The sequence below is a fragment of the Oncorhynchus clarkii genome, chromosome 5 (genome assembly GCF_045791955.1).
Source record: "Oncorhynchus clarkii lewisi isolate Uvic-CL-2024 chromosome 5, UVic_Ocla_1.0, whole genome shotgun sequence".
NCBI classification, from domain to species: Eukaryota; Metazoa; Chordata; class Actinopteri; order Salmoniformes; family Salmonidae; genus Oncorhynchus; species Oncorhynchus clarkii.
Window position 1 is genome coordinate 75,048,132 of NC_092151.1, and position 22,351 is coordinate 75,070,482.

Genomic DNA, 22,351 nt, shown 5'->3' on the forward strand with positions numbered 1-22,351 from the left:
TCTCAGTTAAGCTTATTTTCCTTCTTCTTTGCTTCTGATTTTCTTCTTGACCACTAGGGTGAAAGGATTGATATACAGGTGTACTATCTTAATTTGATCACTGTTGTTGCAGAGAAATGCTAATTGTCATTTCCACTTTTAAATGTCAGACATGATTTATCCTAACCCCATCAACCCTTCCCGAAAATGGCCATGAATTATAATGCACATGATAATTCACATTTCCGGTTGCTGCAGGATTAATTTCCAGCTGAGAAACTGGTCAAATTAAGATAGTACTGTGCATATGTAATATGTCTATGATAGCTAGATGAAGAAAAGAGGAGGAAGAGATTAGCTAAAAGGCAGTTATTTAAATTATGTGGTAACTCAGTGGCAGTTACATTTGCCCAAGACTCACTGGCAAGTGAAGGGGCAGGACTTTAGACTGGAAATGAAAGATTATACAGTGCCCCTGTGACAACACAGACAACAACCGATTGAGTAGCGAGGTGGAAACGTAAAAAATGCAATGCTGCCATAATGGGAACATAATGCAATACTGGGACTGTCTGAGTGGAAATAAATATGAATCCACACGGTGTTGTGAGAGCCCCACGGCTGAAAAACTTTCTCTCATTGTTCATCATTCTGCAGACACACTGCCAACCATCGCATCGGTCAGGTGGGGATATCAACATCGATTTAGTTGGGGAAATTGCCAAATCATAACAAAAATGATCCCTGCCGCTCTGGTAACAGCTTGAGTCATTACTCATTATAGCAACAACCTTTTCTGAACAGAGGTAGAGAGGTAGCAGGCTGCACCGTGACCTCTTTAAGAGGGAGAAGATTTCCACAGCAAACCCCCAGCACACCAGAGCACTAACAGGCTTTTCCTCTGAAATGAGCTCCCAAATTTTCCCTCCATACGGCTACAAGGGGAGGGGGGGGGGGGGGGGGGGGCAGCGGAAGCACCGGCAGCCTGATCTGCTATCCTCCTACCATCCCCTGTCCAATTCACATTCACATGGTGGAGCGGTTGGTTGTGTCTGTCCCGGCGTCACGGGGGTTGACGCCCTGTGGAAATGATGCGTTTGCTGAAGAATCCCTCCGCCGCCTCCCTCCCTCTCAGTGATTCACTCTGCTTCACTGATGAGCTTCTCAACCTCTCTGCTTCTCTGCTCTCACCTGTCACTCTCAACACATCTCTGCCTTTGAACCATTAAAGTTGGCGCTCACACACATACCCACACTTACACACATACACACACACACACTTCAAAAGTGACTCCCAACAGAACAGACAAAGCAAGACTAGATACCTCTGCTGTGATAGAAATGTCCGACCTCCCACACATCCTTGTGGTTCAGGGAGTACAGAGCTTTGATAGCTGTTATTCATAGTTTGATCCGACAAATTCAGAGAGGCCGGATGCCACACACAGATGTGACTGTCCCTATATAGCAACATGAAGGATCTGAAAGGTTCACGTTTGCTATTTTCAAAAGGGGTGTGTGCACATCCAACAACTTTACAGGTGCAGGGTTAAAAAAAATGGCATAATAAAGAAACATAAATATTTGCACACTTTAGCTCAGCCTGACAAAATCCATCCTGTTGAAATGTTGCACTAACAGATTGGATGTATTTATATCACTTTCCTTATTCACACAACATTGCAGTAACCTACTGGTATGTCCTGTATGTCACAACATTCATCCCAACAGCTACAGTACTCAGTTCAGATGAGGTATGTCAACGCCTGGCCCTGGAAATACACCACCTACTGATCAACACTCCTGGCTCTTCACAACCTGACAAGCTGACACTTCTTACAAGGGGCATTCCAGGATCTCTAATCAGCTAACCAACTGTGCTGCTCCACTTGAACAAGTATGATTGAATGAAGTTTCAAGTTTGATGGAAGGTCAGTGTGTGTACGTGTGCGTGTATGTGTGTGGGTATGTGTGGGTGTGCGTTTGGGTGTTGGTTGTGCGTGTGTGTGTTTGTGTGCGTGTGTGTCCGGTGTGTGCTTGTGTGTGTGTGTGTTTGTGTGTACCTTAATGGCTGTGGATGCTATCTGGATGTGGTGCAGCTTGCGCAGGGTGCTCTCTCTGTCTATGAAGTAGGAGGCAGCCAGCTGGTGCAGAGCCTCCAGAGTTACGCTGGACGAGTTGCCAGAGCCAGAGTATTCGCTCACATCCGCCTTCTTACTCAGCTTTCTCTTGTCCACAAATATCGTTAAGGCCTCTTCCCCTGCAAACACAAGATGGCGTTACGACAATGTTTGCCGACGCTGTTTAAACAGGCTTTCTTTTCAACTGTTGGGAGAACGTTCACTGGCTAACATGGTTTTAACAGTCTATACAAATGTCAGTTGACATTAGTCAGATGGTCTCTGAACTACATAGTCAACAGCTACCCAGTTTTAGTAGTATGGCAATCAATAGGAATAATATAGTGTATTATTCACTGCCAGGTATTATTACTATTAACCATGTGCTATTTGGTAGAATATGAACAAACATACATCCAGATTCAACCATAAAGGAGGGCATCATATCATATTATCTATGGTAGTCTGTGTTTTGTGTTCTTCTTCCTCTGCTGCAGAAAGGTGCCCTTAAATCCCTATGTAATTTATTCATTTATTTCATGAAGTCCATGTGTTCCAGAACACGGACAGGCAATCCATTTATAACCCCATTCAGCAGCCAGCAGCACATCTCTGGCTCATGGCCAAGCAACAGCTCCTCATCTTCCTCTCCTCATACAGAACTACTCTGGTTGTGTGCCAGGGCATGGAGGTTGCATCGCATCAGCCAGTGCAGCTGTGTGTGTGTGTGTGTGTGTGTGTGTGTGTGTGTGTGTGTGTGTGTGTGTGTGTGTGTGTGTGTGTGTGTGTGTGTGTGTGTGTGTGTGTGTGTGTGTGTGTGTGTGTGTGTGTGTGTGTGTGTGTGTGTGTGTGTGTGTGTGTGTGCGTGTGTGTGTGTTCGTGTGTGTGGCCACTCACAACTACGACCTTTCCAGGAGCCCGGCTGAGGTAATCGACAAGTGTTGCTTTCCAACAGGAAACCCATTCCCTTGGTTTCCTCGACATGCACAGGGCTTTGTAGCCGAAATAAGCGTCTCTCCTGTAAAGACCAACCACCCTCACGGTGTTGTCCACATGACTATCAAAAGCACTGGGGAATGACTGTGTAGCTGAGGGTTATGCAGTACATGTACGTGTAGTGAGGTTTTTACATGGGTTTTCATTATGTAGACAAAAATCTATTAAAGAAAAGTCTTCCACTGAATTCATATAGGCTGCTATGCCAATATTGGCATAGAATGCATGTACATGTCCTGCCCTCATTAGCTTTTTGGTGTTATTGGGACTTTACAAACACAGAAAACTGACCGATGATTAGAATACCGTACCCCTCTTTTCCAACCATTAGGGGGATTCAAAAATATGACCCTGTATCGGTGAATAGGGGTCAACTACTACTACCTACTCCAGGGGTAAGCAACCCTGTTCCTCGAGTGCTGCAGGGTATTGTAGGATTTTATTCCAGGTAGGCAGCACACCTGACCAACCTAGCTAATTGATCAGTTCAGTGATTGACTAAATTCCACAAACTTCGTCCTCCTGCGGCACTCCAGCACCAGGGTTGCCTACTCCTGACCTAATTCATCATCCCCACAGAATCCCCCGATCAAACACTATATAGGGAATAGTGTGCCATTTCAGACATAGTGGTGTGTTTACCTCCCAGCGTGGCCGACAGCAGGAAGTGTGTCCCATACTTCCTGATCAGGTTGTCAGTGATGAGTTGGGTGGTGGGTCTCCGACCCAGGAGACGGATGTTACGGATGAACTCTGGTGTCAGGGGCAACGGCGACTCCAGGAAGTCTCTCCTCTCCACAGCCAGGTTGTTCACCTTCCATCTCCCAAACTCTCTGGAAAGAAGAAGACTTTAAAATGTCTTTGAAACTGTTTGGTAAATAAGGCTCACTAATCATGTGATGGTATTAATGGTTTTCTGTCTGTCTGTCCTGTCTGTCTGCAGAAGAGTAGGGGAGAGGTGAGTCTACGGGGCAGCTATCAACCGCAATGCCTCACTGCATCCTTAGCTTTAAGTTCTGATGGAGAGATGGGAGAGTGAGAGAGCAAAAGCGAGAGAGAGAGAGAGAGAGAGAGATCCAAAGCAGGTACCATTTGGAAGATTAATATAGCTGGGGAGGAGAATGCTCCCAAAGCCTGCAGCTGACAGGTGCTCTCCTTAATAAACACATCATAATCAAAATGTGCAGTGACAGAGAAACCCATAGACATCGGCGGATCTCTGACACTCAATACAACTCATAATGAGGAAAGAAAGTAAAGCGACCAAAAGGAAAGGAAATGCTAGAGGCAGCTGTAAAGTTCGGATTTCTCATCAGCGTCTGTAGCTTTGACATCTTCTGTTTACATTTACAAACATTACTAAGTTATTCTGTATGCAGCCTTAAAGACGGGAGCATTGTTACGCCTTGAAAGACTTTGTTTGCGTTAATCCCCTGTGTTTAAATAATTACAGTATCTAAACACTGGTTCAATTTTAATTGGCTCTGACAGGTTCAGATAATATTTCTGTGAGGGAGGTCGAAATGAACATGCTCTGTCTGTGTCAGTTAGCTGGAGGCTACAGTAGAAGCAATGTAGTGTAGAAGAAATGATGTGCAATATTTTACATCCTGATTCTGGATATAGAAAGCCTTTCTTCTTGCCTGTTTTTTTCTCCTTTCTGCCCATCCCTCTGTCTGTCTGTCTGTCTGTCTGTCTGCCTGCCTGCCTGTCTGTCTGTCTGTCTGTCTGTCTGTCTGTCTGTCTGTCTGTCTGTCTGGTCTGCCTGCCTGCCTGCCTGCCTGCCTGCCTTCCTGCCTGCCTGCCTGCCTGCCTGTCTGCCTGCCTCTCTATGTCTGTCTGTCTGTCTCTCTCTCTGTTTCTCTTTCTGTCTCCTATCACTATATTTATTTCTCTCCTTTCCAACACACACATACAAACACACACACACACTCCCTAACTAACCTCACAGGTGCAAGTTATCACTAAATGATGCACTGCGCTGTGAATTGGATGCTTGTCTGCTGTAATCAGAATAGGTTCGCCAACCTGTGCTGTAGGTGATGGATGGAGGGGGCGGGGCCTTTTGATAGGAGATATATCACATTAAAGCAGGAGTAATGATGAAAAGCCTCTTCTTGAGGATCATATGGGGCAATGTGGAAAATTGTAAAATACTTTTATGTCTACTCTCATACAGGTAGGGAAAATATAGCAATTAGTTTAATTTGTGTGATGTTAGCATGCCTAATCCACTTATGGGAAAGCTTTCTCAAATCAATACATGAAACATGCAGCTTAATGAATGTATGCACACCCACATACTTCTACTTTTAGACATGTCCCTTGAGTAATTTGTCGGTCAGTTACACCAAGCATAACCATTAATCCTGACCTCTTTTCACTCCATACATATAAATTACCTCTTCAACTGGGCCACCATAGCATTCCTCGCCAGTTATATCTTGCTTTGCTATGTGAGAGCTGAGATTTGGCAGTTCAAAGGCATTGCATGTAAGAAGTGAGAAAAGGAGCAAGAGAGGAAAGAGAGAGGAAATAGGAGAGAGGAAATAGGAGAGAGGAGAGCGAGAGAGGAGAGTGAGAGGAGTGAGAAAGAGAGAAGCGCGAGAGAGGAGCAAGAGAGGAGGGAGAGAGGAGCAAGAGAGGAGGGAGAGAGGAAATAGGAGAGAGAGGAGAGAGAGTAGCAAGAGAGGAGGGAGAGAGGAGAGAGTAAGGGAACAGGTAAGGAAAGTGTAGCCTCAAAATCATTCTGTCATTGGTTTCTCCAGTTATCGTTGACTGTGATAAGCTGGACTTGTCTTATCTTAAACCCCCCATAGGGCTAATGGTACATCCAACAAGGAGTGGGATGAAATTAAATGGATTTTTACCATGGAGCAGTTTTTGGGGTTCTGCAGTCTTTCCTTAGACTACACCATGCAGTTATTATTCGTATCTGTCTCTCATCACTGTACTGTACGTCACGGGAGGTGGTGGCAGCTTAATTGGGGAGGGCAGGCTCGTGGTAATGGCCAGAGCAGAATAAGTGGAACGTTATCAAATACATCAGACACATGGTTTCCATGTGTCTGATGCCATTCAATTTGCTCCACAGAATTATTATGAGCCATCCTCCCCTCAGCAGCCTCCACTGCTGTACGTAGCTACCTTGGTTTCATTTGAGATATCATTCATTCGTTTTCACACATCTCTCTTTTGGACTATTTCTCCTAGTAGAGATTTCAGAGAATTGGGATACATTACTTTTCTCTGGGTATTAAATAAGAAGGCCACTGTAACACAGATCAAGGTCTTTTTAAGGTTTCCAAAAGACATTCTCAGATTTGATGCATTGCAGCCGTACAGAAATACGGTGTTCATACTGTGAACTTCTCTATGCGATTTGGTGCCAACACTCACTTACGTTTCTGAAATGCAAAATGTCAAAAAATACAAGAGCTACACAAGTGTAGCCTACAATTTCCTACACCCTGCTGTCTACGGCAACTGTCACTTGGCAATGGTTGCCTAGGACTGGTGGTGCAGCGGAACCCCGTCTCTACGCATGTTGACTGAGGGAAAAGCTGTTGCATTCGCCAAAACAATGAGTGATTCCACAAACAGGAAAACAGCCTCCATTTCCTGTTGGAGGACCCATTAAAATTCTTTCAAATGCAATCAAGAAGAGAGGTGGAAAATTGAAAGAGGGATGAGATGGTGCAATTTCATTACTGCAATGATGGCATAGTAACACACAGCCACTAACTAGAAGCACCCACTTGCGGTAATTCATCTTCTCTCTGTCAGTGAAGATTATGAGAATTTAGCAGAAATCCAAAACTCTGCAGGACCAAATAATGTCACTTTCCATCTCCGCATGTCTGTTTTGCTGTGAAATTATGTGTTATGGAATAGGGAATAGATTGTCAGATATGAGAGGTCATTTTAAACAAACAAACTGTGTGGTGGAATGTTTGGCTATGCCGCTGTCACTGGGAATTGGCAACAGAGTGGACATATTAGATATATGCATGTGAGTATGCCACAATAACTTCTGATATTAACAGAGACAGAGACAATTAGTACCACCTGCATGCACTTTAATACAAAATGGCCACCACACAATGCCACAGTAAAACCAAAGTTGTCTGACAAAGCAATTCTACAGGATTATATTCTATGTGATAGCTTTTTATAGATAGTACTTTTGCCACTGGGAACCATTGTTGATGTGTTGAGATCACCTGGGGAAGTTTGAGGGATGAGAACATATATCACTAACAATCTGTTTGACAACGAAAGGCACGCTGGATTAATTTACCACCTTTCCTCCTACTGTAAAAACTTGCAGTATAGTTTCCTCCTGGGCACACACTGGTTGAATCAATGTTGTTTTCTTTTCATTTCAATGGAATTAGGTTGAACCAATGTGGAATAGACATTGAGTTGACATCTGTTCCCAGTAGTCAGTCACCTTGTACCATTAAAGCTGTTGATTTTAAGGGAACATTGTATAACTTGATGCAGTCCTTATGTAAGATACTGTTAAGAGACCAAAGTCTGTAACAGATACAATTACCTTGAATTATCCCTATATTCCCCCATAGAAATATAATCAAGTGATTATCTGTCTATGATGTCCCAATTAGCAGTTGTCATCTCAGCACAAATTTTGTCTGGTCGATTAATACCAATTAGTAATTTGCTATGTTTACATCCAATTTGTGATATTCTAAAACCTGCATAAAAGAATATGCACATTTTCCCACCAGAGATAATATGTTTCCATCAAAATGACTTGTTGCCGATAAAAAGTTGTGCATGATGACATCAATTACTTTTGCGTTTTTATGTACCGATAAAAAAGTAGACTGATTGTCTTATCACTAAACATGTTGCGTTATAAAGAATGTCCCCACTCTGGTATTTGCATGTGCGCTCTTGCCAACAGCTCGCAGACAGTGCGCAGATTCTGTCTGCGAGATCCCTATTACGGACAAAATCAAGATTATTAAGCATCGAACATCAAGTCAACAGAATAAGACCCTCGATATTTATTGGAAAGTTGCATCAAGCCCGTCACCGTGCACTTTCACCACCCTGTGAAGTTCATCATAACGTATTTTGACTATAGACGAATACAATGCATTCTTTCCGGAGTCGTAGTGGTAGGACCACAAAACATAACACCATATCATTGCGTGACTCCAAATTTACTTCGATATGATGGTTATTATATAAATATTTGCGCATCATTAATTTTACAACCACAAAAAGATCCCACCTTGTCAAGCGTATTTTGTTTTGTAGACATTTAGAAGGTTTACCGACTGTTTCCATCAGGCCTGTAGTGACATATACTTTACTCACATTAAAAGGTTGGATGGGAACCTGGATTATGAAAGAAAAAAAACACAGTCGACATAAAACACAGTGCTCAGCATTTCTACCAGCCAACGAAAGGGCTTTAATAATATTACTGTTAATCAAGGGTTGGTTGTAATCTAGCGCGCCTCAGACACAACCTTGCAGCTGACAGTAGACTCTCAGGGGATGGTGTGATAATGCAGAGTAATAACTATTAAGAGCCCACTAATCACTTGGCCACATGATAAGACTATTAATCTTACCGCCAATGAAGCTCAGTCCCGAGAGCTGTGATGGGCCTGCACTAGCCGGAGGAGAAATATTAAAACGCTTTAACGCGGGAAGCAGATCACCTTAGCCCATAAAACACCCAGCACAAATCCATAGATGTCAGAGTCCCGTCTGCGGTTTCCTGGTCCGTGTTCAATACCTTTCCAACTCACGACGGACAGGATATATGACACACTTTCCACTCATTTTATATCACGAGCCAATATGTGAAAATGTGTTCAACGTTATGACAAATCATTCGTTTTTCCCCCTACACTACAGTAATCAACATATTTTTCCTGAACAGATATCAGAATATGCATATGGCCATTTGCTTGTAATTACCTTGATACACTCAAATAATTTAAATGTACTATTTACCAACAATAGCTATATTATGTAGGTGCCTAGGTGAATACTGTAGATACAAAACAGCTACAATAGTAGATGCATGGATTAAGATATAACCACAAAAATGTAAGTTTTTCCCTTCTCTTCTCCTCGAAGGCCATTTATTTACTTAACCTTAGTTGACTTACTTGCAGTTCCAATAATTCAATAAAGTTTCCACTACTAGACTATCCTAGATGGGGTGAGGTGAGAACTTTTCACATCTCTTTTCAAGGCTTTCCTTCCAGTGGTATTTACTTCACGACTTTAAACCCCACATGACACTGAACGTGCTTTAGCAATTTGACAGTGGATATAACATTCAGCCTGCTTTGGTGTACTAACACGTTGGTAGGTAGTCTAATCTGTCCATCTAACTATTGTTTCTCCCTATACCTAATCTAGACTACCTGTGGTCTGACTCTCCTGTATATCTCTAAAGAGAACACTGCTATGAGACTCACCTGTTTACCTGTAAACCGCCCCTACGTCAGGGTTTCCTACATTTAGTCCTCGGGACTCCTTGGTTTTTGCCCTAGCACTACACAGCTGATTCAAATAATCAACTAATCATCAATTGGATTGGATCATTTGAACAAGCTGTGTAGTGTTAGGGCCTGAGGACTGAGTTTGGGAAACACTGCCCCATGTACAAGCCCTGCTATGCAACTCACCGGTATATCTTGTAGCGGGTGGAGAAGCCCTGCCGGTTCCTCTCAACGAAGTCTGTGTACTCCTGGGAGTGGTGGAAGGGGCCCTTGTCGGACAGCAGCCAGTCCAGGGGCCCTCCGGGGCGGTCGTGGGGCAAGCTGGTCGAGATAGGGGCCCCGGCCCAGAGCCAGACCCAGCAGTGCAGGCTGACACTGAGGAAGCCCCATAGAGCCATCAGAGATTGAGGGAGCAAGGGAAGGAGGGAGGGAGTGAGGGAGGGAGGTAGGGGTGGAGGGAGGAAGGAAGGGAGGGGTGGAAGGAGGTAGGGGTGGAGGGAGGAAAGAAGGGAGGGGGAAGTGGAGGGAGGGGAAGTGGAGGGAGGGAGGGGTGGAGGGAGGGATTGAGGGAGGGATTGAGGGCGAGAGGGGTGGGTGGAGGGAAGGGGGAGTGGTGGAGGAATGGGATCAGTAGTGGAAGGGGTTCCTACACGCGAGCTCACTCCTCCTCTGGGATGACCGGGGAATCTGCATTCCCTCACATCCACTGGAGCACCTGGGAGAGAAAGACGTAAATAATTGCCACTTGAGAATGTACTGTTCTTATAATCATCAGGCACCTTCATCTTTTAAGAGATCCTATACTGACAAGTAAAAAATGCTTTTGTATTTTACACATCAAACAATCAGAACTCTGATCTCTTTAGCTATTATGGAGTAAGTCACTAGTCATCTGTTTTGACATTACACTTCTATTCCACCTCTAGTCCGAGCCTCCCATTACTCAACATCTCCCTTCTAAGGGTTGTCAATCTCTCCCCTGCAGCTGGGACCAAACCAGATGCTTGGTTTAAAAAAAATCCCATTACTTTATTCTGATGACAATCTGTCAAGTGAACTCAGCCATGTGACCATGTGTGTGGGAGGGTTTCAGAAATCATTATTCAAAACAATACCGCAAGACGCCGGGGGGTAGACGTGGGGGCAGGTGCTAGGAGATGTGTGAGAGAGTGGGAGAAAGAGAGAGATGGAGAGAGAAAGATAGAGAGAGAGAGAGAGATAGTGTGGGAGAAAGAAAGAGAGATGGAGAGAGAGAAAGGGAGAGGGTGAGGTAGTCTGAGAGAGAAAGGAAGAAAGAGAGAAACAGATGCATAGAGAGTGTGGGAAAGAGGCAGATAGAGAGAGACAGTGATAAAGAAAGGGAAAGGGTGAGGTAGTTTGAGAGTTAAAGGAAAAGAGAGAGAGACAGAGGTTAATGACTGATGTTTGACCCCACAGAGAGAGAATATGGACTTCCATGAATAAATGTGCTGGTGGTTTTATTAGATGAGTCACTGTCATTCATTCTGTATGCCACTCAAAAGCCTTGCTCTTTCTGACCCTCTGTGTGTGTGTGTGTGTGTGTGTGTGTGTGTGTGTGTGTGTGTGTGTGTGTGTGTGTGTGTGTGTGTGTGTGTGTGTGTGTGTGTGTGTGTGTGTGTGTGTGTGTGTGTGTGGCCATAATGAACTGCAGACTGGGTGTTAATTCACAGATAAGTGGATATCCCTCACTGGTGCAAACACAGGCTTTATCTGGTTCACAATGCTTTTTCCTGTGATTACACCAGATTCAAATGCTCTGGTTTTGCTGCATGACATTTAATTCCTCAGTGCAGACATCCGTGCATGGCCATGCATATTGATGAGGTGTGTGTTTGTGGGCTTGTGTGCATGAGTGCGTGCATGTGTGTCTATGTATGCAAGTCTGTGTGTGTGTGTGTGTGTGTGTGTGTGTGTGTGTGTGTGTGTGTGTGTTGGGGGCGGGGGGGGTTGGATCTGAGTACACAGCAGGGAGCAAACAATGGAGCGCAGTTCATTTCAGCACAGTGGTGTTCCACATAGTGTGATAGAGATGGTGAGGGAGGTAGGGGGGCTACGAAGCTATCCAACCATGGCAATCCTCAGTAATTCCCTTTTAACTTTGTTTTTGTTGCTGTTGTTAATGTTAAACAGTGAGATCGTTTTCCAGCTACAACAATTTTCATTTTGTGGTGTTGTATCAACACCATTTTCAGGCAACAACTACACTATCTACTGGACCTCTAGGCAGCACATAGGCCTAGGGTTTGCATGGGTTTCTGTAAACATGGTTTAAAAGTGACCTTGGCTTGCAGCGAGGGGACTGTCTATCCTGTTAATATCAGAATAGAGGACAGGGGTCATGTTTAAAGAAAACTTTAATCCTATCACCCCACAGGCATGGGGCCAAACAAACGCTAATGCAGGAAGGAAAACTCTCTCTCTCCCTCTCTCTCATTCTTTTTCTTCTCTCTCCCTCTCTCTCAGTTTACCCTCTTCTCCTTCTACCTGCTTAATGTAAAAGTCCAGTATATAAAAATATATATGTGTCTACAGATTCAGACATCACCAGCTCTATAATCACATTATCAGACACAACACGACTAACCAGATTGTTGTTATTATCTGCCTGAATTATATCAGGTGCACACCATTCCCACTTGAGAAGGGCATTACTGGATCACATTTGTGCATACGTGAAAACACAAACTTTACATTTTCATCAAAAGTCGTTATTAAATCGCCTTTCTTTGAGATACGAGCAAAGCCGTGCGTGAATATAACATATAGATTGCCGTGGCCTAGGCTGTGGTTTTAAAGTGAAAGGCACGCTCATTATTACCAGCAGTAGGAGAGAGAACAAGGGCTCTTGTGACTGAACTCAAATATGATTGTACACATTGTGTCACGCCCTGACCTTAGAGCCTTTTTATGTCTCTATTTGGTTTGGTCAGGGTGTGATTTGGGGTGAGCATTCTATGTTTTGTTATCTATGATTTTAGTATTTCTATGTTTTGGCCGGGTATGGTTCTCAATCAGGGACAGCTGTCTATTGTTGTCTCTGATTGGGAACCATACTTAGGTAGCCCGTTTTCCCTCCTTTCTTTGTGGGATGTTGACTTTGTTTAGGGCACATTGTCTTTAGCTTCACGGTTTGTTTGTAGTGTTTATTGTTTTTGTCGGCGTCATCTTAAATAAAGAATATGTACTCTCACAACGCTGCACCTTGGTCCTCCTCCTCAACAGCACATTGTGGACCATCTTTAACCCAGGCCGGTGTGAAGCCACCACACAAAGGCCAGTGATGAGGGTGTGTGTATGTTAGGCAAGAGACGGGGGGACGGGTCCTCTGGGTGAAAAGAGTGCAATTGATGGAAGAAAAGGTACAGAAGAAAGGCTATAAAATACATAATGAGCCGTGTAGGTCTTTCAGAGTATAGAAAGGAATGTAGAATACCTATCCAATAGTAGATGGCATTGCTAAGTGTCAGGAAAGAAAACATACAGATAATGAGAGTAATAATTTTACACTGTATTATAGTTAGTCAGTAATTACTAAATGACGAAAGGTATATATGTAGACAATTGCTGCTCTCCAATCACTCACAGCAAAACTAAATTCCATATGATTAGTGTTTTTTCATTGGGCATCAATTTTCTTTTACATATTCATACTGAATACTGCAATGTTCTAAATCAGGGTCGCACAGAGAGATTCTTGGTAATCTTACACAAATATACTTTGAAGTAAAAGTATACACCTCACACACATGGTTAGGGGTTTAAAAAAAGAAGACACCTGTACCATGTCAGATATAAAGTTGAAATGTATTACATTTTGAGTTTGCATTCCAACGTCACACTTTTCTATACAGTACCAGTCAAAAGTTTGGACAAACCTAATCATTCCAGGGTCTTTCTTTGTTTGTACTCTTTTCTACATTGTAGAATAATAGTGAAGACAGCAAAACTATGAAATAATACATATGGAATCATGAAGTAACCAAAAAAGTGTTAAACAAATTCTTCAAAGTAGCCACCTTTTGCCTTGATGACAGGTTTGCACAATCTTGACATTCTCTCAACCAGCTTCATGAGGTCGTCACCTGGAATGCATTTCAATTAACAGGTGTGCCTTGTTAAAAGTTCATTTGTGGAATTTATTTCCTTCTTAACACATTTGAGCCAATCAGTAGTGTTGTGACAAGGTAGGGGTGGTATACAGAACATAGCCCTATTTGGTAAAAGATCTAGTCCATATTATGACAAGAACAGCTCAAATAAGCAAAGAGAAACATTACTTGAAGACATGAAGGTCAGTCAATCCGGAAGATTTCAAGAACGTTTCTTCAAGTGCAGTCGCAAAAACCATCAAGTCATGATGAAACTGGCTCTCATGAGGACCGCGTAAAGGATAAGTTCATTAGAGTTACCAGCCTCAGAAATTGCATCCCAAATAAATGCTTCACAGAGTTCAAGTAGCAATCACATCTCATCAACTGTTCAGAGGAGACTGCGTGAATCTGGTCTTCTGTTAGTGGAATTTCTAAATTCCTATATGTTTTATAGCCAAAATCAAATTCGCACTCTCTCTATTTCATTAATGAGTTGTAAATTCATTAATTATGCATGAAATAGATCGAGACCAGTCTTAAAAGTCAGGTAACAGCGTTTATTGCAAGAGAGTACTAACCACATACACATATTTCCACAGGTTATAAACTGAAAATGACATCATCAGTTTCCCACACTCTCTCCGATTCCCACAATAGCCCAGTGTTTTCAGGTCCGGAGATGTTTTCTACTCCTCTCATAAACCAGACATTCCAATCTGTCTAAAAGATATCTTCTCCTCCACAAATGGTACATCAAGGACCATTCTTATCTGTCGGAAAAGATACGTCATCCCTCTCCCTTAAACTTCCCGCAAAGTACAGACAATTAATTTGTTTTCCTTACATTTTCAGTAACAGCTTAACCAAGAGCCCATACATTTCATATCATAACATAATAGTATTAAAATAGATGGTTCTAATTTAAATGTATACATAATTAATCATTTCAACCATAATTTCCTCCAACATCTTCATAGTCAAATTGCTGCAAAGAAAACACCACTAAAGGACACCAATGAGAAGAAGAGACTTGCTTGGGCCAAGAAACACAAGCAATGGATATTAGACTGGTGGATCTGTCCTTTGGTCTTATGAGTCCAAATTTGAGATTTGTGTCTTTGTGAGAAGCAGAGTAGGTGAACGGATGATCTCTTCATGTGTGATTCCCACCATGAAGCATAGAGGAGGAGGTGTGATGGTGTGGGGGTGCTTTGCTGGTGACACTGTCAGTGATTTATTTAGAATTCAAGGAATATTTAACCGCCATGGCTACCACAGCATTCTGCCAAGATAGCACAAACCAGATGGGATGGTGTATCATTTGTTTTTCAACAGGACAATGACCCAACACACCTCCAGGCTGTGTAAGGGCTATTTGATCAAGAAGGAAAGTGATGGAGTGCTGCATCAGATGACCTGGCCTCCACAATCACCCAACCTCAACCCAATTGAGATGGTTTGGAATGAGTTGGACCGCAGAGTGAAGGAAAAGCAGCCAACAAGTGCTCAGCATATGTGGGAACTCCTTCAAGACTATTGGAAAAGCATTCCAGGTGAAGCTGGTTTCAGAGAATGCCAAGAGTGTACAAAGCTGTCATCAAGGGAAAGGGTGGCTACTTCAAAGAATCTCAAATAATAAATATATTTGGATTTGTTTAACACTTTTTTTTTTTGGTTACTACATGATTCCTTATGTGTTATTTTATAGTTTTGATGTCTTCACTATTATTCTACAATGTAGAAAACAGTAAAACTAAAGAAAAATCCTTGAATCAATAGGTATGTCCAAACTTTTGACTGGTACTGTACATCACAGAAGACTGAAATATAACAAAACTGTATGACATAGAAACACTGGATTTTTGTCGTGTTTAAAAAAATTATCTTAATTAATTACGAAATTATGAAGAAAAAAAAACATTCTACCAATTAGGCCAAAGAGGGTGTTGTTGGTCATTGACTGTAGGAAAGGTCTACAGCATGGTTATAAACATCACTTGATCCTTGACAAAATAAAAACATGCATTAGCTTTCAACCATAAACAACCTTCCTTACACACAAATCCCTAATGTGGCCGACTTTAGGTTGTGCTCCACATACACACATTCTGTAGGGCAATCTACAGTCTGTGACCGACCCGATGCAGAATCACCTCAGCCTTGTCACCCGACACACCATTCATTATTCAAACTTTCTATTCAACAACATTTGTGATGGAACCCAACCTACAAGGTTTCCATAAGTGAATAAAAATACACAGATTGTAATCTGTCATTTATATTGCATCTATATGACAAGGTTCTGTTTATTTCACAAATGGACCATATCATTTTGGAACTGCAGATATTTTAGGCATTATGATCCAGAAGTAGTTTATACCAAATGGCAATTCAGATTAATAAAAGCCCATCTGCTTTAAACTCTGTACTGTTTTTATGGCCGCCATCTGGCATAATGGCTGGCTATATTCATTAAGCAACACCTAATATTAGCCATTCTAGATGAAGAGAGTGATCTGTCATAGATCCATAGCAAAAACCCAACTTATCTTCAGTAGGTTACCAAAGAGGTCAGAGGTCATTGTGGAAGATTGTGGAATTCTTTATAGTCACCTATTCAGAAAACCTGACAATATCTCACAAGACATGAATGCAGTCCTGGAATTACCAGTGCCTCATTCCTCAACAGGTGACTGTATTGACACGAGAGCAGGGGTGCTCAACTCTTACACTATGAGGTCCGGAGCCTGCTGGTTTTCTGTTATACCTGATAATTACACACACCTGGTGTCCCAGGTCTAAATCAGACCCTGATTAAAGTGGAACAATGAAAAAATGCAGTGTAACTGGCTTCGACGTCCAGAGTTGAGTTTGAGGGCACTAGAGCGTACATAAAGGAAAGAGATCAAATGTGACCTCTTTGAGAAATGTTCTGAGATTATGTCAATGAATGGCATTATTAATAATCAATATTGATTATTTAGCAAAGATTTAGGACAATCATCTCAATGTAACATCTAAATTGGTCAAAGAGCTATAGAATCAACCATCCTGGCCCCATTTCAAGGCTTACAGCACTATGTACTAGCAAACTATGCTGCATGCACGAAGAAAGTGAAGACATTAGTAGGGTAATGTAGTTACTGTTATTATTCTACTATTATTGTACTAGTATTATTATTTTTTTTAAATCCTGTTGTCCTGTTCTGTCTAAAACTGTCAGAATAAATGCTGAGCAAACTCAAACCATCAAAAAACAAATATAGAATTGTATATTTTGTTAATAAAAATGTTTTTTTTACTGCTGTGCATGATTGCTGGTCAATTCAGTCAGAGTGTTTACAACTACTACTACTACTACTATTACTACTATTACTACTAAAGGTCTAAAGTCTGTATCTAATGTACCTGTCTTGTTGACAGACACTTAACTTACATCCAAAGACTCTGCCATGTTTACTTCACAGTGTCAGCCCTACCGCAATGGTTAGATATTCTCTCCCTCCACGGCTTAGAGGATATACTGTACTGTTGTACGCTTGATGAGATTTGGGAACTCCCCAACCTAATCTGTCTAAAGCATTCCACCAGCCGCATTCAGAGGGGACAGAGGAGTGAGAGAGAGAGAGAGAGAGAGAGAGAGAGAGAGGGGGGGAGAGAGAGATAGGGGAGAGAGAGATAGGGGGAGAGAGAGATAGGGGAGAGAGTGGGTGGGTAGGTGTTGGGTGAGTGAGGGAGAAGAGAGAGAGCAGTGTGTCTCAGAACATCTGTTCAGCCACTATACCCATTAGGACACCGGAGCCATACAGATGATGCACCTTACCTTCGCTGGCACTGCAACTATGCTAATGTGCGGAATGGCTTTCACTTTTTGCTATCTCCCAGCCTTGAATACATTTGAAGGCAGAGGGAGGGAGGGAAGGAGAGATGGAAGGAAGGGGGAGGGTGAAGACGAGGAAGGGGGAGATCAGGGTGGTAGGTGTTGATTAAAAGAGTTTCATTAGAAGTTCATCAACAGGATCCAATTTGTAACTGGTGCACTTTGAAACTAGTCTGCAAGCCATCCCCAAAAGCATCTTCAAAGTGTGGAAACAGGAAGTGATAAACTTTACATCTTCCCCTCAGTGCTGACTAACAAGGTTTTTGGCCCTAATTAACCCACATACAGTATCTCCCCTCCCACGGTACAACTGTCAACAATAACTTTCATACAGGTGCCAGGGGGGAAAGCAAAGCCTTTGTGAAATGATATTATGTCTGCATGTCCACAGCTCCTCGCCTGTAGTCGACTGTCTTACACCTAAACACACAAAGAAGAGCTTCTATGTTATGCAAATGACTAGTAGGGGGTGGGGAAAGCATCATAGAGAAGATATCCCATTGAAAACATTTCAAAACCAATATGAGAAGTTAGAGAGATTCGGTTGGGGTGTTTGAAACAGTGGCAGACAGTGTCAGGTGGTGGTAGACAGAATTAAATATAATTTCTAATCTGGCTGTCACTTTGAGTAATGGACTGTTTGAGTACAGATTGATGCTTTAGGGGACGATAGATGACTTCCTGGCAGCGGTGTAATACAGTATGTAATCAGAGCAGCATGTTAGCTAGTGGATGCTATGTAAACTAGCATGGACTACAGCAAGTTATTGACTGCTTGGAAGGAATAATAAATGAACTGAACAAACATGTGAAGCTACTTTATGATGGTCGGTACTCTAATTTGTGTTACGCATCACAGGCTGAATCATCTTTCTGTTTGAAACAGTTCACTGCCAATGGAAAACAAACAATTTCAGTGTAGTGAAAATGTACAGTTTCCCTGTTCTTCCAGCCCCCAATCAATTTGAAATGAGCATTGACTCAACTGCACTTCATTGTCCCTCTAATCACTCTGACATCAATGCAAATGTATTCAAAAATCTAATCAAACACTTCATGAGAGCCCATGAGCTCATGTTGCGCAACATTTCTATAGGCTATGCAATTGCGGGGGAAAACAGAGTGATGGCCTCTATCAGCTTTCTATAGACTTGGCCTACTATATTTATTTCTCAACGTTCCTAATATTAAGCACATTGCTTATATTTACATCAGGAGCATAGCATACCTGGCTAGCATGAAAATAAACCACAAGGAAAAACGTCCTCCATTCTCGATTTATGTGCATAGATTACATGTGTTTTTTTTTACGCTGCCCCTGTTTCGATACAGGTGCATGATAATGGTCCATTCTATATCCAAACAAATGTCACACATATATTACTTAGTATATGTAAAGACAAGATTAAATTAAGAATAGTCTGACGGGTAACAATATTAGCCTATCACTTGTGAATTATATATTCTTACTTGTGAATGATGCCCAGCATAAGAAACAAAGCCTTTTTTTGTGACTTATTCGAATCATAGTCGCACACCTCATGTAGCCATACAAACTTTATTAGAACATATAGGCCTATGGCCTAGGCCCTAACCCATAGGCCTATATGTTTTAATAAGGTTTGTATCACAATTAAAGTGGCCAAATAACTTCTTAAAGTTAAACATGAATCCGCTTTACAAGGGGTGTAGAGCCTAACTGTGTAACAGCGTGTGAGTTTCCAGTAGCGGAAGATCATTTTCACCATAAAAATGCACCTTTATAATTAAAGTGTTACATTCAAAATTACATTTCCAGTCACTTTTGATAATGGTGTTTTCCACTAATGGAACATTCACACTTATAGCCTACTGCCATGTGTGCATTGATGAGCTTATAATGTGAAGAAATAGCCTAATAGTTTATCAACATTTTAAGATAAACGTTTTAATCTGTTTCGTCAGTCACATTGCATACAAAAATGTTTGATGCTAGAGGTTGTATTCACTTGGGATCTACCGCATCCCACAACTGTCCCAGACTATGTTTGGCATATTTATTTCTCGCACAGAATATAATAGGTCGACTATTGTACTACGGGGGATAGTAGATTGACATAGGCTAGTGCTTTTTCTGTTCGTTAGGTCTACTGATCTTGTTGGCTGACGAAAAGTAGCCTGTGAGAAAGACCTGATCACGTGACGCAGAGCCGTGAGTGAGAGACACAGCACAGCACACTTAGGAGAAGGGCAAAATGCAGTACTCCGGGCTGCAAAAGGCATGGATTATTTTAGGGTGTCTTACGGTCACAAAGGGTATGACGTCATAAAATTCGAGGCATTATCAAGTGCTTATCAAATTGTGAATGAGAGACTATTGGAGTGTGTACAACCTGCGCAAAATACACTGTTAAAAAAAATAAAGGGAACACTTAAACAACACAATGTAACTCCAAGTCAATCACACTTCTGTGAAATCAAACTGTCCACTTAGGAAGCAACACTGATTGACAATAAATGTCACATGCTGTTGTGCAAATGGAATAGACAACAGGTGGCAATTATAGGCAATTAGCAAGACCCTCCCCCCCGATAAAGGAGTGGTTCTGCAGGTGATAACCGCAGACCACTTCTCAGTTCCTATGCTTCCTGGCTGATGTTTTGATCACTTTTGAATGCTGGCGGTGCTTTCACTCTAGTGGTAGCATGAGACGGAGTCTACAACCCACACAAGTGGCTCAGGTAGTGCAGCTCATCCAGGATGGCACATCAATGCGAGCTGTGGCAAGAAGGTTTGCTGTGTCTGTCAGCGTAGTGTCCAGAGCATGGAGGCGCTACCAGGAGACAGGCCAGTACATCAGGAGACGTGGAGGAGGCCGTAGGAGTGCAACAACCCAGCAGCAGGACCGCTACCTCCGCCTTTGAGCAAGGAGGACAAGGAGGAGCACTGCTAGAGCCCTGCAAAATGACCTCCAGCCGGCCACAAATGTGCATGTGTCTGCTCAAACGGTCAGAAACAGACTCCATGAGGGTGGTATGAGGGCCCGACGTCCACAGGTGGAGTTTGTGCTTACAGCCCAACACCGTGCAGGACGTTTGGCATTTGCCAGAGAACACCAACATTGGCAAATTCGCCACTGGCGCCCTGTGCTCTTCACAGATGAAAGCAGGTTCACACTGAGCACATATGACAGACGTGACAGTCTGGAGACGCCGTGGAGAACGTTCTGCTGCCTGCAACATCCTCCAGCATGACCGGTTTGGCGATGGGTCAGTCATGGTCTGGGGTGGCATTTCTTTGGGGGGCCGCACAGCCCTCCATGTGCTCGCCAGAGGTAGCCTGACTGCCATTAGGTACCGAGATGAGATCCTCAGACCCCTTGTGAGACTATATGCTGGTGCGGTTGGCCCTCGGTTCCTCCTAATGCAAGACAATGCTAGACCTCATGTGGCTGGAGTGTGTCAGCAGTTCCTGCAAGAGGAAGGCATTGATGCTATGGACTGGCCCGCCCATTCCCCAGACCTGAATCCAATTGAGCACATCTGGGACATCATGTCTCGCTCCATCCACCAACGCCACGTTACACCACAGACTGTCCAGGAGTTGGCGGATGCTTTAGTCCAGGTCTGGGAGGAGATACCTCAGGAGACCATCCGCCACCTCATCAGGTACATGCCCAGGCGTTGTAGGGAGGTCATACAGGCACGTGGAGGCCACACACACTACTGCGCCTCATTTTGACTTGTTTTAAGGACTTTACATCAAAGTTGGATCAGCCTGTAGTGTGGTTTTCCACTTTAATTTTGAGTGTCACTCCAAATCCAGACCTCTATGGGTTGATAAATTTGATTTCCATTGATCATTTTTGTGTGATTTTGTTGTCAGCACATTCAACTATGTAATGAAAAAAGTATTTAATAAGAATATTTCATTCATTCAGATCTAGGATGTGTTATTTTAGTGTTCCCTTTATTTTTTTGAGCAGTGTACAAAGCAGATCTCATGCCTTTCAAACAACTTTTTTAAATCATCAGTCTCATCATCAATGTATTAGAAATCAAAACATATAACCCAACATTTTAGAACAATTAAAGTTACATTAATAGCTATATATTAAGCATATTGGAGTAACTATTTATTTGTTAACAGCTCAACATAGAATAGCTGCATGTGCTCACTCCCTCAAATCGTTTGGAGAAAGTATTGATATTTTATTCAGCTTGGTTCAATTGTATTCTTCATAATATAAAATAATATAAAATAATGCCACGGAATTATAAGCAAATCTTGTCTGATAAATGAACTTGTGTAGCCACAGCCATTTGGCATAACCACATCAGGACCTAACATAAAGACAACTCAGAGTATGCTATTATTTTCTTCTGAAATAGACTACATTTTCTTCATATCATGCTTCTTTAGACCTGTCTAAAATAAATAATGGATTTATTGTGAAGATGTAGGCTATATTATATGGATTTATTATACTTTTTACAATGGCTTGTTAGGTTCTAATTCTCATTGTAAAAAGCTCAACAGACATGATGAAAGCTTAACCAAGTTTATTCTGCCTAGAGGGTCAATACAGCTGCATTCAGACAAAACATGTTTCCACCACCACAAGTATATATACTCCAATTTAGGCACTCCTCCTTCTCTCCAATCCTTACATATTTGATGGTTAGACAGGAAGATTAAGTAATAGGGTAATAAACCATAATTTCACACTTAAGGGGATCTGACCTGACCTCAACCCCTCATTTGCCTAATCCACAGATGTCCATCCGTAT

General features: G+C 42.3%; 1 protein-coding gene across 1 annotated transcript in view; it reads right to left on the reverse strand.

The window, feature by feature from the left end:
* LOC139410217 (BMP/retinoic acid-inducible neural-specific protein 3-like) overlaps positions 1-22,351 on the reverse strand; it is a 50,868-nt gene that overhangs the window by 24,023 nt on the left and 4,494 nt on the right. The window contains exons 2-4 of the mRNA XM_071155684.1: positions 9,776-10,304; positions 3,738-3,928; positions 2,043-2,239 (exon numbers count right to left, since the gene is read on the reverse strand). Of these exons, the coding sequence (XP_071011785.1) occupies positions 2,043-2,239; positions 3,738-3,928; positions 9,776-9,987 (600 nt within the window). The 5' untranslated portion in view covers positions 9,988-10,304. The remainder of the gene's footprint in view (positions 1-2,042; positions 2,240-3,737; positions 3,929-9,775; positions 10,305-22,351) is intronic.